Source organism: Podarcis pityusensis, assembly GCF_964106645.2.
Source record: "Podarcis pityusensis genome assembly, chromosome: 4".
Lineage (NCBI taxonomy): Eukaryota > Metazoa > Chordata > Lepidosauria > Squamata > Lacertidae > Podarcis > Podarcis pityusensis.
The window spans coordinates 97269251-97284391 of NC_138027.1; the positions used below are offsets into that span (position 1 = coordinate 97269251).

General features: G+C 41.8%; 1 protein-coding gene across 1 annotated transcript in view; it reads right to left on the bottom strand.

Moving 5' to 3' along the window:
• Nucleotides 1-15054, bottom strand: part of PIBF1 (progesterone immunomodulatory binding factor 1) — an 80781-nt gene extending 65727 nt beyond the window's left edge. Inside the window, exons 1-9 of the mRNA XM_081003035.1 lie at nucleotides 14511-15054; nucleotides 13348-13643; nucleotides 12976-13076; nucleotides 12153-12351; nucleotides 10872-10991; nucleotides 6227-6360; nucleotides 5599-5707; nucleotides 3811-3992; nucleotides 2154-2279 (exon numbers count right to left, since the gene is read on the bottom strand). Of these exons, the coding sequence (XP_080859161.1) occupies nucleotides 2154-2279; nucleotides 3811-3992; nucleotides 5599-5707; nucleotides 6227-6360; nucleotides 10872-10991; nucleotides 12153-12351; nucleotides 12976-13076; nucleotides 13348-13599 (1223 nt within the window). The 5' untranslated portion in view covers nucleotides 13600-13643; nucleotides 14511-15054. The remainder of the gene's footprint in view (nucleotides 1-2153; nucleotides 2280-3810; nucleotides 3993-5598; nucleotides 5708-6226; nucleotides 6361-10871; nucleotides 10992-12152; nucleotides 12352-12975; nucleotides 13077-13347; nucleotides 13644-14510) is intronic.
• Between the last annotated feature and the right edge of the window lie 87 nt (nucleotides 15055-15141).

The following is a 15141-nucleotide window of genomic DNA, read 5'->3' on the forward strand; positions in this document are numbered from 1 at the left end:
TGCCATTATTTCCTTCTGGTCCTATCAATGTAGCCTCCACCATTTTATTGCCATTGTATTTGTTGCCGTTACTCTGTCTGAGAAGGGTGGTGGTAAATGAAGAGTATAGAATGTTGCAAGTTGGGTTAAAAGCAAGTTCCAGCTCTGCAAAAGTTGACATTTGCCAAGCATCCGAACTTAATTATGTGGCCTAAGGATTGCATGTTGCAGCAGTGTACTGGGTTGTGGAAAAATAGAGTGCGTGTTTGTCTAGAGAAGCACTATGTAGAGAAGTGCTGGAAATAAGCAGAGACAGAATGATTAGCACCCCAAACTAAAATGCGTCTATGTACCGTATTTTTTGCTCTATAGGGCGCACCGGACCATGGGGCGCACCTAGATTTTAGGGGGAGGGGAAATAAAGGGGAAAAAAATATCCCCCCCCAGCCCCAAAGAGCAAAGAAGCCAAGACAGAGAGCAGGATGGATCCCGCTAGCTGTCTTGGCTTCATTTTTAGCCGCGGGGCTGGGGCAGTGGAAGCCCAAGCTTCCCCTGACCCCAGCCCCCAGAACGGGTCCGGGAGTGGGGGCGAGGTTGCGTGCAACCTCGCCTTCGCTCACGGAGCTTGCTGCTATCCGCAAGCCTTCTGAGCCTGGCGGGAACAGGCAATCTCGCTCTCCAGGCTTCAGCGAAAGCCTGCATTCGCTCCATAGGACGCACACAAATTCCCCCTTCATTTTTGGAGGGGAAAAAGTGCGTCCTATAGTGCGAAAAATACGGTAAATGTAGCTCAGTTTTCAATCACATTCATTTCCCAGTTAGCAGGTTTAGGAATGGTGGGTAAGAGTTGAACAACTATAGTGTGACAGCTTTGATAGTCACTTCAGAGGCCTACAAGCAGAACCTGCTTTGAGTTTCATAACACGATGCAAATTTTCAAAGCACATAGCTACATTAAACAACAGAAAACGTGTGCGAGTTTAAGAACAGAAATATAATGATTCACTGGCTTACCACACCCTTTTTGTCCCAACAGGGATAAAAATAAAGCATTGTTTTCAAGATTCTTATTCACAAATGTTCTTTTATATCATAAAGACATTCAGGAATTGGCAGTCAAGAAACCATAACTTCAAGATGAAGAACAAAATTTCTGCCAACTGGTTCCAGACCAATATTTTTAGCTATTTTGCATGCAAACATTTTTACATCTGTCAAACCTCCATAAACAAACAGACCTTAAAGCTGTTTTATGTAACACAATACAAGTCTGTACATGGGAAGCAAAGCTTTCTGTTAACCCCAGTGATGCAATAAGTAGTTGGTATAATTTACCTGACTGGTGGTAGAGAAGGGAAATGAGGACTAAATACTACGTATCAGTTCCTTAGCTTTCACAAGTCAACATAAGGCTATTTAAAACCTAAAACTTCATTTCATGCAAATGCAGTTGATTGCACAAACCTGCTGCATTCTCTTTGCATTACTACCTGTCATAATTTGTATGTTCTTATTTCAGGAACCATGCACACACATAAGAACCTGATTATTATATAGAAGAGTTTGATCATATTCTCTCACAGAGGCAGCACCGTGTTCTGAACTAAACTTCCATTAGCTCTGCCACCACTGTCTAAAAGAGGGATTTTAGAAAAAAAGGATTTTGAAGGTAACAAGGAGTGACAGAAAGTAAGACTTCTAAAAATGAGCCGAAGGCTCATTGTGGCTCATTAATGATACAGCATGATCTGTCTTACATGTGAATGAAACAGAAGGTTGCTTTTGCTATTCCAACTAAAAATATTTTGGTGTGGGAACTGTTGCAGTGTGCCTCGTCATCAGAAACGAGGGTCACGGGAGACAAATCCACAACATAGCCTCTTCCGGGTGCATTCTAGACCAATGCTGGCACAGAGAAAAGCCATGTTGTTGTTGTTTAGTCATTTAGTCGTGTCCGACTCTTCGTGACCCATGGACCAGAGCATGCCAGGCACTCCTGTCTTCCACTGCCTCCCGCAGTTTGGTCAAGCTCATGTTGGTAGCTTCGAGAAGCCATAGTGATGAGTAAAAATGAGGATCTAAAATGCGTTTCAGAATTATCAAGCACCAAATGCAAGGTATTTTCCTTCCTTATTTGTTTTTATGTTCCAATATTTCTAAAAGTAGTTACCCACCTGTTTTCACGTTCATACATTTCCTTTGTAGCTGTTCGAAGCTGTTGTATTTCTTGAGATGTCTTCTGCCTTATTTGTTCCAATTCATTATGCAGTTTGTTTTCATATTCTGTTTTGTAATGGTCTCTTTATTAAAAAAAAAGCAAAGCAAGTTAAAAAAAACCCTGCAGCTTTCTTTGTATTATCCCTTTTGAGTTGCTTATCGCCCAGTAAGATTTATCAAACGGTGGCATTCTGCTCGTGCAACCAGGACTTCCCATTCTGCCTCCAAGGTTGGGTTGGGGGGACCCTCGGAAGAAAATGTGATGTTGGATCTCACCGACTGAGAAGAACCATTGCTTTTTTACTCCTAGATAAAAAGAACTGCTCTCTGTTATATACGTCTTCCTTTTGGCCTACTGCCAACCCGAGCCTGAGCTCAGCTACTAGCTAAAATGATAAGAAGAGTTGCCATCCCTTAAGCAGTAGCAGATTCCTGCATATATGTTGTTACCAACTGAACCAATACTCGTTCAGAATTCACAAATATTCCCTTTCATATGTAAGTTATTTTGTACTGATATTGGTGACATGCTATAGAATTGCAAATAAGTCCACAGGAGCTTTACTACTAATGATGCAAAATAAAACATTATTGTATCACTGATCTTAAGCTACTTGAAGATTTTTTTAAACTAGAGTGGATTGTTTAATCAAACATTAAAGGCATCATAATACAGTCATGGGAGGCAGGTGGCGCTATGGGTTAAACCACAGAGCCTAGGACTTGCCGATCAGAAGGTCGGCGGTTCGAATCCCTGCGACGGGGTGAGCTCCCGTTGTTCAGTCCCAGCTCCTGCCAACCTAGCAGTTCGAAAGCACAAAGTGCAAGTAGATAAATAGGTACGGCTCCAGCGGGAAGGTAAACAGCATTTCCGTGCGCTGCTCTGGTTCGCCAGAAGCGGCTTAGTCATGCTGGCCACATGACCCGGAAGCTGTCTGCAGACAAACGCCGGCTCCCTCGGCCAATAAAGCGAGATGAGCGCCGCAACCCCAGAGTCGGTCACGACTGGACCTAATGGTCAGGGGTCCCTTTACCTTTACCTTAATACAGTCATACCTCGGGTTGAAGCAGCTTCGGGTTGAGCGTTTTCAGGTTGCGCTCCGCGGCAACCCAGAAGTAACGGAGTGGTTACTTCCGGGTTTCGCCGCTTGCTCATGCGCAGACGCTGAAAATGACATCACGCTCATGCGTGGAAGCGGCGAATCACGACCCGTGCACACACAGACGCGGGTTGAGTTCGCTTCAGGATGCGAACGGAGCTCCGGAACGGATCCCATTCACATCCAGAGGTACCGCTGTAGTCTTAGTTTTAGTAATATAGTGCAACCTGAGGAAAATATTAACAGGCTTAATTTCTGACTGTAAATCCTCTAGTGATAATGTAAAATTATTGTTTTAAGTTTTATAAAGGTCTCACAGCTGCTTTAAGATTTTTCTGTATGTAGAAACTAAAACCTGAGAACACTACAACATAATTTGATTTCAACTGATTGTTTCTGGGGAAATCTGATCAACTGACCAAAAACATTATGTTTACTGTAAATAATTTTGTCCAACCCAACAATAGTCTACTGCCATGAATCATTTGTTGAATGAATTAACAAAACTGTGTACCTGGATGTGACATATTTCTCATAAATTTCTTCTCTGGCCTTCTTAGCATCTTCTAGCTGAACCTGAAGCCTTTCAAGGCGATCTTCTTCATGAGCACAGCGAACATTAAGCTCCATGTTTTGACGGTTGAGGTAATCCTTATCTTTTTGCAGTAAGGTAACAGACTGCTGTAGAGCTGCAACCTTTATATACAAAATAGCTATGATAAAATCAGGCAGTCTGCAGTACAACCCCCACCTCCCAGGTTAGTTTTTTCTTATTTTATTTAAAAGATTTATAGATGTTAGTCACACTCAGGGTGGATCCACTGAAACTGTTGGATGCAAGGTCACTGAGTAGTATTCAACAAAGGTTTACTCAGAGTCAACTCTCTGAAATGAATGAGCACAACTAAATTATTCCATTAAATTTAACGAGTCTATTCTGAGTAAAACTTAGTTGACTACCACCCCCTGATTTCAATTGCTCAACTCTGTATGACTTAGCTGAGTACCACTGTGAATATTTATATTTAACAGAGCTTCCAGGGTGGTTTAAGAAAACAAGATGCAATTCTGAATCTCCTCATTGCAATGGATGACACACTTCTCTTAACTGAACAACCTAGATTTGCATTTGTACTCATTCCTTGCTCTTTAGGTACATATATTGCTGTGGCAGCACACTGTTTATCCCTGCATGCAGTACAATGTAATTTATATATACAGTGGTACCTTGGTTTACGAACTTAATCCATTCTGGAAGTCAATTCTTAAACCAAAGCGTTCTTAAACCAAGATGTTTCCCCATAGCAGCGGGGGACTCAGTTTACAAATGGAACACACTCAACAGGAAGCGGAACATATTCTGCTTCCAAGGCAAAATTCACAAACCAAAACACCTACTTCCAGCGTTCTTAATCCAAGTTGTTCATAAACTAAGCTTTTCTTAAACCAAGGTACCACTGTATGACTCATTCCAAGTCTAAAAAAGTATCATTTATACACAAAATTATATACAAATAATTTGCCTATATACAAATTATAATCAAAATTTATAAATTTTATTATGTTTTACAGTTGAGTGTCTCTTTGTTCTTCCCCTCGCCCACATGCTTCCCCCCCTTGATATATAGATTTCAGCAGTGAAATGATGGGATTCAAATAGATTCCTTTGCATCTCCCTTATCCATTCTATAGAAACAACACTATTTGGTGAATCTCAGTTATTCAAGAAATACCAGAAGAAGAATACACATCCTTTCACTCTCCGAGTTTCCCAAATGTGGTTCTGGGTAGGCACAGAACCTATTAGGTGTGACTGCAAAGAGGTGACAAAAGAATGAGGTATCTAAATCATGAACAATGATAACGCTGTTTGATACTCCTAAAAGGCAGAATCAAAGAAAGCTACGTGTCAAAGGATGGCTGGTGGAGTTTCAGGCAGTTAATATTTGGAAAGAGATTGGCAAAGAAGGGATGTCTAGCTCATGAACTGGATTGACAAGCAGTTTGTTGCACCATAAAGATCCAAACTCTGTAGAATAAGCACCCCCAAACTCGGCCCTCCAGATGTTTTGGGACTACAATTCCCATCATCCCAGACCACTGGTCCTGTTAGTGAGGGATGATGGGAGTTGTAGTCCCAAAAATCTGGAGGGCCGAGTTTGGGGGTGCCTGCAGTAAACTACTCCAGGTATATATCAAATATAAGTGTAAAAAAAAGGGGGGGAGAAAATTCTAATTTGGGCCTTTGTACATTTTGAATAAATGTTTCGGATAAATGTCAAATTAGATATGAAGATCTCACCTCTTTTGATAAATCATTTCTTTCTTTGGTTAGTGCTTTGTGTGATACTTCCAATATTTCATATTTTCTTCGAAGCTCTGAAAAATCATGTTCAAATGCATCACGCTCGCTGTTGGGGGGGAAAATGAGAGTACTATAAAATAATGTCCCCCTCAAACCCTTGACTGCTTCTGTAATCTATGCTTCCTGTGCAAATCTAACACCAACAGTCCTTCAGATATTCTTTCATCAGTGGAGCCCAAATTAAGTTACAGTAAGTCTTGTGTACATTAATTTGGACCCTGCTGAGTTCAAGAATCTCATTTACCTTGCGCTTTTATATCATTTCACATTGCAAAATGCAGTGTCATCACTTTCCCATGCTTGTGTAACACAGCAACAATCTGCAAAAGCCCTGCAAAGCTCCCTGGTTGATACACTCATTCTCTTGTTTTATAGTTCCAAACATGTTTGGTGGTCTCCAAGTATCCACCCTTCTTTGCTAGCTCAAAGTAGCCCCAGTACAAGACAAGATACTTATTGGAACATTCTCCTTGTTCACAGGCACCATTGGATATAACCCATTACCTTTGATCCAAGTCAATATGAGAGCTCCTTCTATAATTTTCTTTACTAACGACACACTTACCCTTTTACTTTATCGTAATTCTCTTGTCTATAATCTCCTTGATGAATCATTTGCCTCGTATCAGCTAGTTCAAGTGTTAAACGCTGACATCTGACTTCTAGTTCTGACCGATTTCTTCGCTCTGCTTCATAGTTCTGGAAAACAAACACCACACCACTATTTAATGTGAAAATAAGAGGCTGGGATTCAGATAAATATACCATGCACACAAAAGTGTTTGGCCACAGCCCTTGGCATTTTTAATTCCTCCCTTTGATCAATTGTCTTACAAACTCTGTCAGTTTAAAAAGGGGGTTGCCATAGGGCATGTTGGGGGAAGGCAGTGCAAGGAAGATGAACACACAGCCACACTTGGTTCCAGAAGTTGATACCTGGTTCTTCACAGGGCTTTTTTTTCTACAAAAAGATGTGCCGGAACAAAAGTTGTTGAGCTTTGCCGGAACGCACAAAAGATGTGCCGGAACTCAGTTCTTGGCTGCAAAAAAGTCCTGGTTCTTCAGACATACCATATTTTTCGCTCTATAGGATACACTTTTTCCCCTCCAAAAATTAAGGGAAAATGTGTGTGCGTCCTATGGAGCGAATGCAGGCTCCTTGGCTTCAGCGATAGCAACGCGAAGCCTCCGAAGCGCAGAGGGAGCACTCCCTCCGCAATCCAGAGGCTTTGCATTGCTTTCGCTGAAGCCTGGAGAGCGAGAGCTCCCGCTGTGCTCCGGAGGCTTCGGAGAGCAAAACTCTCCTGGTTTCAGCAGAGAGGAAGAGGTGCACAGCGCCCCTTCAGCGAAGCGGGAGGAGAAATGGAAGGGGCTCCGTTTCTCCTGCCGCTTCGCTGAAGGGGCGCTGAGCAGAGAGGGGGAGATTTTTTTTCTTCTGGTTCTCCCCCTCTAAAACAAGGTGCGTCCTATGGTCGGGTGCATCCTATAGAGCGAAAAATACGGTAGGTTACAAAGACCATTTTGTTAATTACAAAGACAGGAGTGTATTACATTGGCTTCAGTCTTGAGATATGGCAGCAGAAAAGCAAGTGGAAAGTGACTTTCCTGCTTTCCCCACTCAGCCCCCCAAACCTGCTGAATGAGATATGTTGTGGCACAGGAGGCTGAGCAGGATGCGGAGAATGGGTGGAAAGAATGGGGGGCGGGAATCAGATGGAGGCACCTTCTGTGGGTGCAACTTTTATTTCCTTTCTTCCTTAGCTGTCTATGCTACAGCCGCCCCATTCTATTAGTTCTTGTGGCCTTGGGAGGAGGCAGGAAATCACCTTTTACCACCACCCTTCTGCCAGTGTTTCTCTGTATCTAATACCTTTTCACTAAGACAGAAGTCCTTTCTGGAAGTCTAAATAAGGAGACAACTAGCCACACTAAGTTTGCATCAGATATAACATCTGTAAAGGTACCTCCATTAGCATTACTGCTAACATAGTTTCAAGATCTTTATAGCTACGACAGGCACGCAGAGCGTTCATACCAATTAATAATAATAATAATAATAATAATAATAATAATAAATTATTATTTATACCCCGCCCATCTACCAATGCAGACAAATCTATTACTATCCTAAATGAGGCAAATGGAAATGCTAAAGCACATTACCATGAACACAATCAACACATACCTTAAAAAATAGCTATACCAATAAAAGACAGGTATAGCAGATCCTGCCTTACCAAAAGAGACCACAAATACTTTAAAATATTTCAACCTAAAGGCCAAATGCCTCAGTAAAATGGCAAGTTTTTGCCTGGCACATTCCATTATAGAGATCAGTATTAGTTTCCCATTCTTTCACTAAATCCAGTTGTATGTTATTTCGGCAAACCGCTACCACTTAAGTTTTTCACTGCACAGTAAACACTTTCTTTGGAAGGATGTACAATAATCCTGTACACTTGCTACAGGGGTTTGTTAAACAAGCTCCCATCAATTTCTTTATGTTGTCTTTGTATCATCCTTGCCATTTTAAAATTAATCAGATCTTATGAATATGGTTTAGCAACGTCTAAAGTTGTTTAAAGTATTGTGCTTTTTCTTGAATTTTTAGAGACATATCTCTATCATCTTCACAATGTCAACAACTCCCCATGCTACCAGCAAGGTGGTTTAAAATAATTTCTTGAGCTGTATCAAAAAGTTGACTTTGTACAAAATCCACGGAGTGCTCTAGATTTTGATGTATTGTTTTCCTTGCACCCCGTCATCACCATCAGTTCAGCTACCCTATGCATTCTTTTACCTTGTTCTGGGTAGTGAAGGGGAATTGAATTGGACCAGTAGTAGCTAATAGCTAAATCTTTTATCTCTTCCCACTCCCCGTGGGGCAGTTTGAAATCCAACCATGTGGAGCACAGTCTCAAAAGCGCCTTTCAGAGCATTCTGCAAGACCGACTATCGGTTGACCGCCAGGTCTTTTGGAGCCCCTTGTGGAGCATTTTTCAGGCACACACCTCTTTTACCTGAGACAAGTCTTTACTAGCCCTGAACCTGATGTCATATATGATGTCAGCTGTAGGGCAGGTGGGTGTGGCTTGGCTGAAATGGTCTCACAGGCCAAATGCAGAGGACTAAATTTTAGTGATCTGGGGCAAGTGCATGTGACAGTATTGAACTTAAAAAGTCTGTAACCAGCATTAAAAAAAAAAAATCCACTGGTGTCACAACACGCTATTTACGCTTATAGCTAAGTATACAATTTTCCACCTGTCGAGGTAGATGAATCACTACTAAAGCAGGTGGATTTATTAAGCCCTGAAAAACTAGTTGTTTTATACTTCTTTTTCATTTCCCTTATAAGGCAAGGTTCTCCAAATCTAAGTGCTGCAAAACTGGCTAGTCACAACAAGTTTGAACAAATGTGACAGGCTTGCAATACTTGAAAGACCCTTACAGTTTTTCTGATAGTTTCACAGGAGTTCCTTTAAGGATAATGAGATAATAGACAAGAGAGTCTATTCTGAAGTAGTGCTAATTGTGTGTCTGTATGTACAAGTAATACATTTATCGGAACTGAACCCCCTGCAATTCAACTTAGATGAGAATTAGAGAGAGAAATCCCTCCTCTTTTCTTCAGCCATTTACACTTTTACAAACCTGCTGTGTTCCCAACTCAGCATTTCTTCATAGGAAGACACTCTTGCTTAGAGGTTTAATAACCCCAAGAAAATAAATAATGAAGCATAATAGCCCCAATGTGGTTTGGGTATCACTTTACTTCTGGGGATCAGCTATACCTATCTTCCTATTAAAATACAGGATAAAATAAACTTTCTCCTCCAGAATTTTTTTTCTAGTTACCAGAGAGCCAGACTTAAAACAGTCTTATTTTCAATATTCAGGTTTCTTCTTTCAGGTTATGGATGAGCCCCAAAGAAGAAGAAACACTGAAGAGATCAACCTGGTTTAGTACATTCTTTTAACAGATACATAATCTAAGAAAATATATTTTAGGAGGGCGTGCTTGGCTAGAGCAAAGAATACTTTGGGAATTGGTCCTAATTCTCATCACTGTGAAAGCTGATTGATTTCATTTGTATTTTCTTGCCAGAGAAACCGAAACACTCAAATGCTCACTACCCTCTACTTTCTCTGATTAGCATTCTCAGGTATCAATTTCTTTAATCTCCAGGGATTGTTTACTGCTGAGTTGATACTGACACCAAGTGGTAAGAAATAGGAAATGTTCACATTTAATAATTGCTGCATCTGTCTCTCAATACATTTTATTTATTGAAGATTCCTCTTAGACACAGATCAGAAGTCTGCAGCAAGTTATGAGTTGCTTTGGAATTTCATGTTGTCATTTGCCATTCTGTGTGTTTGTACAATGTATTCATTGGCTCACGTAAGTGCTTATTACACTTTAAGTAGAATAAAGTACAGCCATTGTCACCCAACACTTAGAAACAGTTGTTGAGACAATGTTGAAATCTAGGGAGTTTCAGCTTGTTGTAATCCTCATGAAACCATTTATGATCCCATCTTAGTGCAAAAGGGCTTTGTGTGACCTGAAACTTGACTGTTGAGCTTGCTTTAACAAACAACTCGTTTTCTCCATCTTGAAACTAAACACAACATACTACCATGTACTGGTAAAGAAATATCTATTTTTAATTTTCCATAAGTATCTAACTTGAAGAAGAATTCTGTATAACTTTAAAGTTCACATCCTGCATTTTGAACAACGGGCCCAAATGGCATCTTACTGCTTAGTCAATATTTCTTTTTCACTAAATGTTTTCCAGGAAGATACCTTACTGCATTATAAAGATATCATTAGATTCATGAAAGAGAGAGCAGCCATTCTACTAAACACTCACCTTTGCTCTAGTACCTGGGAAACTCTCCCTGAAAAGAGCTGCATCAGGCATTTTAAACCTGTAACACCCACTGGGAAAAACAGACCAACAGAGCCAGGTTTATACTGCAAGACAAGCCCAGGAGATTAAGCCTCCAGTCTTATACACACAAAAAGTACAATCCTAGCCACGTTCACTCACAAGTAAATCCTACTGAATTCAATGGGGCTAACTCCCAGGTAAGCATGGTTAAGACTGCAGTCTTAGGTGGCAGTAAATCCCACTGAACATGTTGCTATTTCTAAAATAGGTTTGTTTTTTGTTTTTTTAAACAAATGGCATACAAACCTCCATCAAGTGTTTCAACTGAGATTTGTAATCATTCAGTTCTTCAGATGCTGCATCCTTCTTTACCTGTAGTTCATTTAGCTCCTTTTTTAAAGGATGTACTGCTTCGTAAAATATAATCTGAAATGCATAAAGCATAAACATAATTATTACTCTACAGTGTAAAAGAATTAATATTTTATACCCACTTCCTTCTTCACCTTGACTTCATTTCAACTGTGAGCTTTTTGGCAAACATTTTTTTTAATCTGCATGAATAAAATAAAGTACACATTTAAAATACACTAAGCACTATACAACCACACAATTAATGCTGGTAAATTTACCTTCAAACTTCTAAATGCTTTTATTAAGTATAAAATGCACAATAAAGCATTTCTATTCTTTTCTTATCAAGGCCTCAGAATTGAGATCCTAAAAACATTTTCTAAAACCAGGGACTCCTAGATTAACTTAAAACATATGCCCTTAGAATTCCATTACAATATTTTGCCAAACATCTATAGGATTATCTAGAGACAAAATGACAAAAGTTAGAATGAATTTCAGGCGCTTCTTACATCTACCTACTGATAATAGGTGTCTATCATGAGACGATAATTACCGTATTTTTCGTCCCATAGGACACTCTGTCCCATAGGACGCACCTAGTTTTTTTGGGGGGAAATAAAGGATTTTTCCCCCCCATTTATTTCCCCCCCAAAACCAGGTCGGGGAACAGCAGGATGGCGGCGCTGCGCCTCCCCGCTGTCCCCCAAGCTTGTGGGGCTGGCCGATGTCTGCCCGAAGCGCGGGGAGCTCTGCTTCAGTGCGCCCCACGCTCTGTGCAGCAGGCTGCTATCCGCAGCGTAGGGAGCCCTGCGGGAACTCCCGCAGGGCTCCCCAGGCTGCGGATGTTTGCCCGGCGCGCGGGGCGCTCTGCTTCAGGGTGCCCCGTGCGCCGGGTGGCAGGCTGCTATCCGGGGGGGGGGGGGGGCATGTAAGAGGACAAGAGGAAAGTGAAGTTGTTTTGCAGGAGCAGAAGTGCATTTGCACAACACCGGATTCTGCCCTAGGTGTTGTTTTTTTAATGGAAACATTCAACTTCACATTCCATCCATCATCACATTTTTCCAGAACCTGCTGACATTTATACAGTGATCCTTGAAGTTCATTCCTCCCACCCACAACATGCATAGGAGTTTGCATCATTTATTCATTTTCTTGTCCCAACAGTTAGCTCCATCTCCATTATCTCTTGCAGTGATAGATTTACACTTCTGATGGGGCACAAGTACTTACAGATACATATTCAGGAATTGAAAGTTCATCTTCTGAAAGAGATTTGAGTTTGGTGTAGCACTCATCAGTCAATTCAAGGTCACGCAAGCTGCGGCGAATATCTCCGGACCGCTCTCTCAACTGATGGTTATTCTTTTCTAGCTGCTTCTGGCGCAGCAAGATGGTTTCCATTTCCTGTTTCATTAGTTCTTGATGTTTTCTAAGAAAACACATCAACAAATTATTTGTGATTTACCCAAATAAATTTATCCTAGAAACATGTTTCATTTCCGTTGAATTCAGTTTTTCAGAGACCGTCCAGTGAATCTATGCAAGAATTTGCATGTGTTAAATAAAGGGGTCGTTCAGAAATGCCAAACCATAGTTTAGGGCTACATGCATGGAAATTGGCTCAGAAGCTGCGTTGTCTCCAAACAGACAGCAATTTCCTCCATCTTTTCCAGGTTTAAAGCAAACCATAGTTTGCTCAAAACAGTAAACTGTGGATTGCGTTCACTCTGCAAACTAGGATTGGAAATTAAGAGTTTCACCATTGCTTCCAAGCCTCATTTTCAGTTGAACAAAATTCTGATCTTCTTCAAACTGAGGAATGTGGAGGAGAAAATCTCTGCATGTAGGAGGAGAAGGGAGCACACAGATCTGAAGAACTAGCCATTTATTTACAAAAATCAACCATGGTTTGGCATTATGTCTGTGCTCAAAGATCTGAAACACAAATGCATAGCGTAACACAAAATTTGCAAAAATATTTAACCGTCAATTATGATTTAGGTCCCACTTCTGTATTTAGAATACACTGATTCTGAATTCTTCCTTCTCATACCGAGCATCTTCTTGCTGTAATGCCAACTGGTTATCTAGTCGTAAAGATAGCAGCTGTTTCTCATGGAGAGCATCATTAAGTTTTTCTTCCAGTTCTTCAATCTAAAACAGATAATCAGGCAGCAGAAAAGAAACGAGAATTTAATTGATGCCCAGAATTATATAAAAATGAGGGTAGTATCTTTCCAACAATACATATTATGAAGAATATTTATCTACCCCACCTTCCCCCCCAAAAAACCCACCCTGTTTTTTAGTACAGTATGTCCCAAAACTCTGTCTATTTTAAAAGGAAACCAAGAACATATTACTATATCTCCCAATAATAACTTTGCTTTTTGCAACCCTAAAACATGTAAGAATTAGATCATACTTTAGTCAGGTATTCCACCTTCAAGTTGTCTAACATTAAGTTCTTCTGGGAAAGTTCTATTTTCAGCAACTGCACATTATGAAGCAGCTCCTTCCTCTCAATCAGCTGTCTAGTAATTTTGACAGGACCTTCCCGATCTTCTGAGGAAGAAATGTCATCAGTGGGTACTGTAGTCTCCAAGCTTATATCTTCCAATTCCAAGGAGCTGGAAACATTAACTTTTTTGGATTCTCTGGAGCTTTTCCGTGACATTCTCCCGACAGTGCCCAAAGACTTTCTACTTGCAGTTCAAGAAACTTGGGGAAGAAAAAGAAGAAGAAGGGAATGGTGGCAAGTAGAAGGATTTTTACAGAAGAATTCATCCTATCCTGTGCTACATCTGAAACATGTCAAGTGTATAAATTCTATACAAGGCCAAGAACCCTATGCTGGCATATAGCAGCTATTATTCATAAACCTATCTCGTCAGAAATAAAACAATAAGCCAACAGTTCTCATGTTTTTATCAACATCAGTATGTTGCGTGACACACTACCATACAGCTATCCATGATGCCCAACTCAAATATTCACCGGTTTGCCAACAACAACAATTGAAAGACCATAGGAACAGTGTTGCGGATACGCAATATAAAACAGGAAGTCGACACATTCAGAACACCCAGTAAGAATAACAGAATCATGAGTTGGAAGGGATTCCCCCAAGGTCATCTAGCCCAACCCCCCGCAATGCAGGAATCGTTCCCACAACTCGAACCACCAACCTTCTGGTTAACAGACAGGCGCTCTGATCCTGAACCGCCCTGACATCTTCAGATGAAGGGAGATATACAAATTAAATAAATGCAGGTTCTTCCCATTTTTATTTTTACCCACGTTCCTCAACAGTTGTCTTAGTAGGCAGTTGCTTGCAGCGGTTCTCAAGCTGTCTGTCCCCAGATGTTGTTGGACTACAACTACCATCATCCCAGATCTCTGGCGCTGCTAGCTAGGGGTGATGGGAGTTGTAGTCCAACAACATCTGGGGACTCACAGGTTCAGAAAGGAGCACATTCCTAGCCGCCTTCTCTTTCTGCCAGAGGGGTTTTGGCAAATGGCTGGTTTCAAGGCCCTATGCCCCCCCCCCCAAGGAACTAGGAAATACTCCTAACGGTACTGGCCTACCTTGCAGGGTTGTGGGTCCCCAAAGAGCTCTGACAACAGCCAGGCAGCCTCCACATGCCCTTGACTCAGCTACGCAGCAAAAGAGATACACCGCCCTAAGGAGAAAGAGAAGACGGGGGAACAGGGGGAGAACTTCGCCCGCGCGGCTCCTCCACAACACACACACCCCGTCAGCCGACGGACCGCGCATGCGCTCCTCTGGCGGGGCCCTCGCGCCGCCGAGGGAGGCGGCCCTGCTGCCATGGTAACGGGAGCGACGCTCCTGGGGCCCAGACGCTCCTTTCTCCCGCCGTTTCGCGAGGCATGACGGGAGTGGCGGTTGCAACGTAGAGATAGAAAAGTAAAGAGACGGGCCCGTGTGGGCGGAGCTGAAAGCCGCCATAGAAGGGGTGTCGCTTATATTTTCATGCGCCTGATATCACAGAACCAACCCATTCAAATTTTATTTTATTTTATTTTTAAAAACCGGATTGGGGTAAGCGCAGCGTCGCCCCTCCCCGTGGCGAACGCGCGCAGCACTTCTAACCCCGCCCCCCCCGAAAAAAAAAACTAGACCCGGCGAACTACAGAGAGGATTTGCCTAGAGCGGCTCCCTCGCTCGCTACGGTGGCCGACGGCGGCCGCTGCTGGG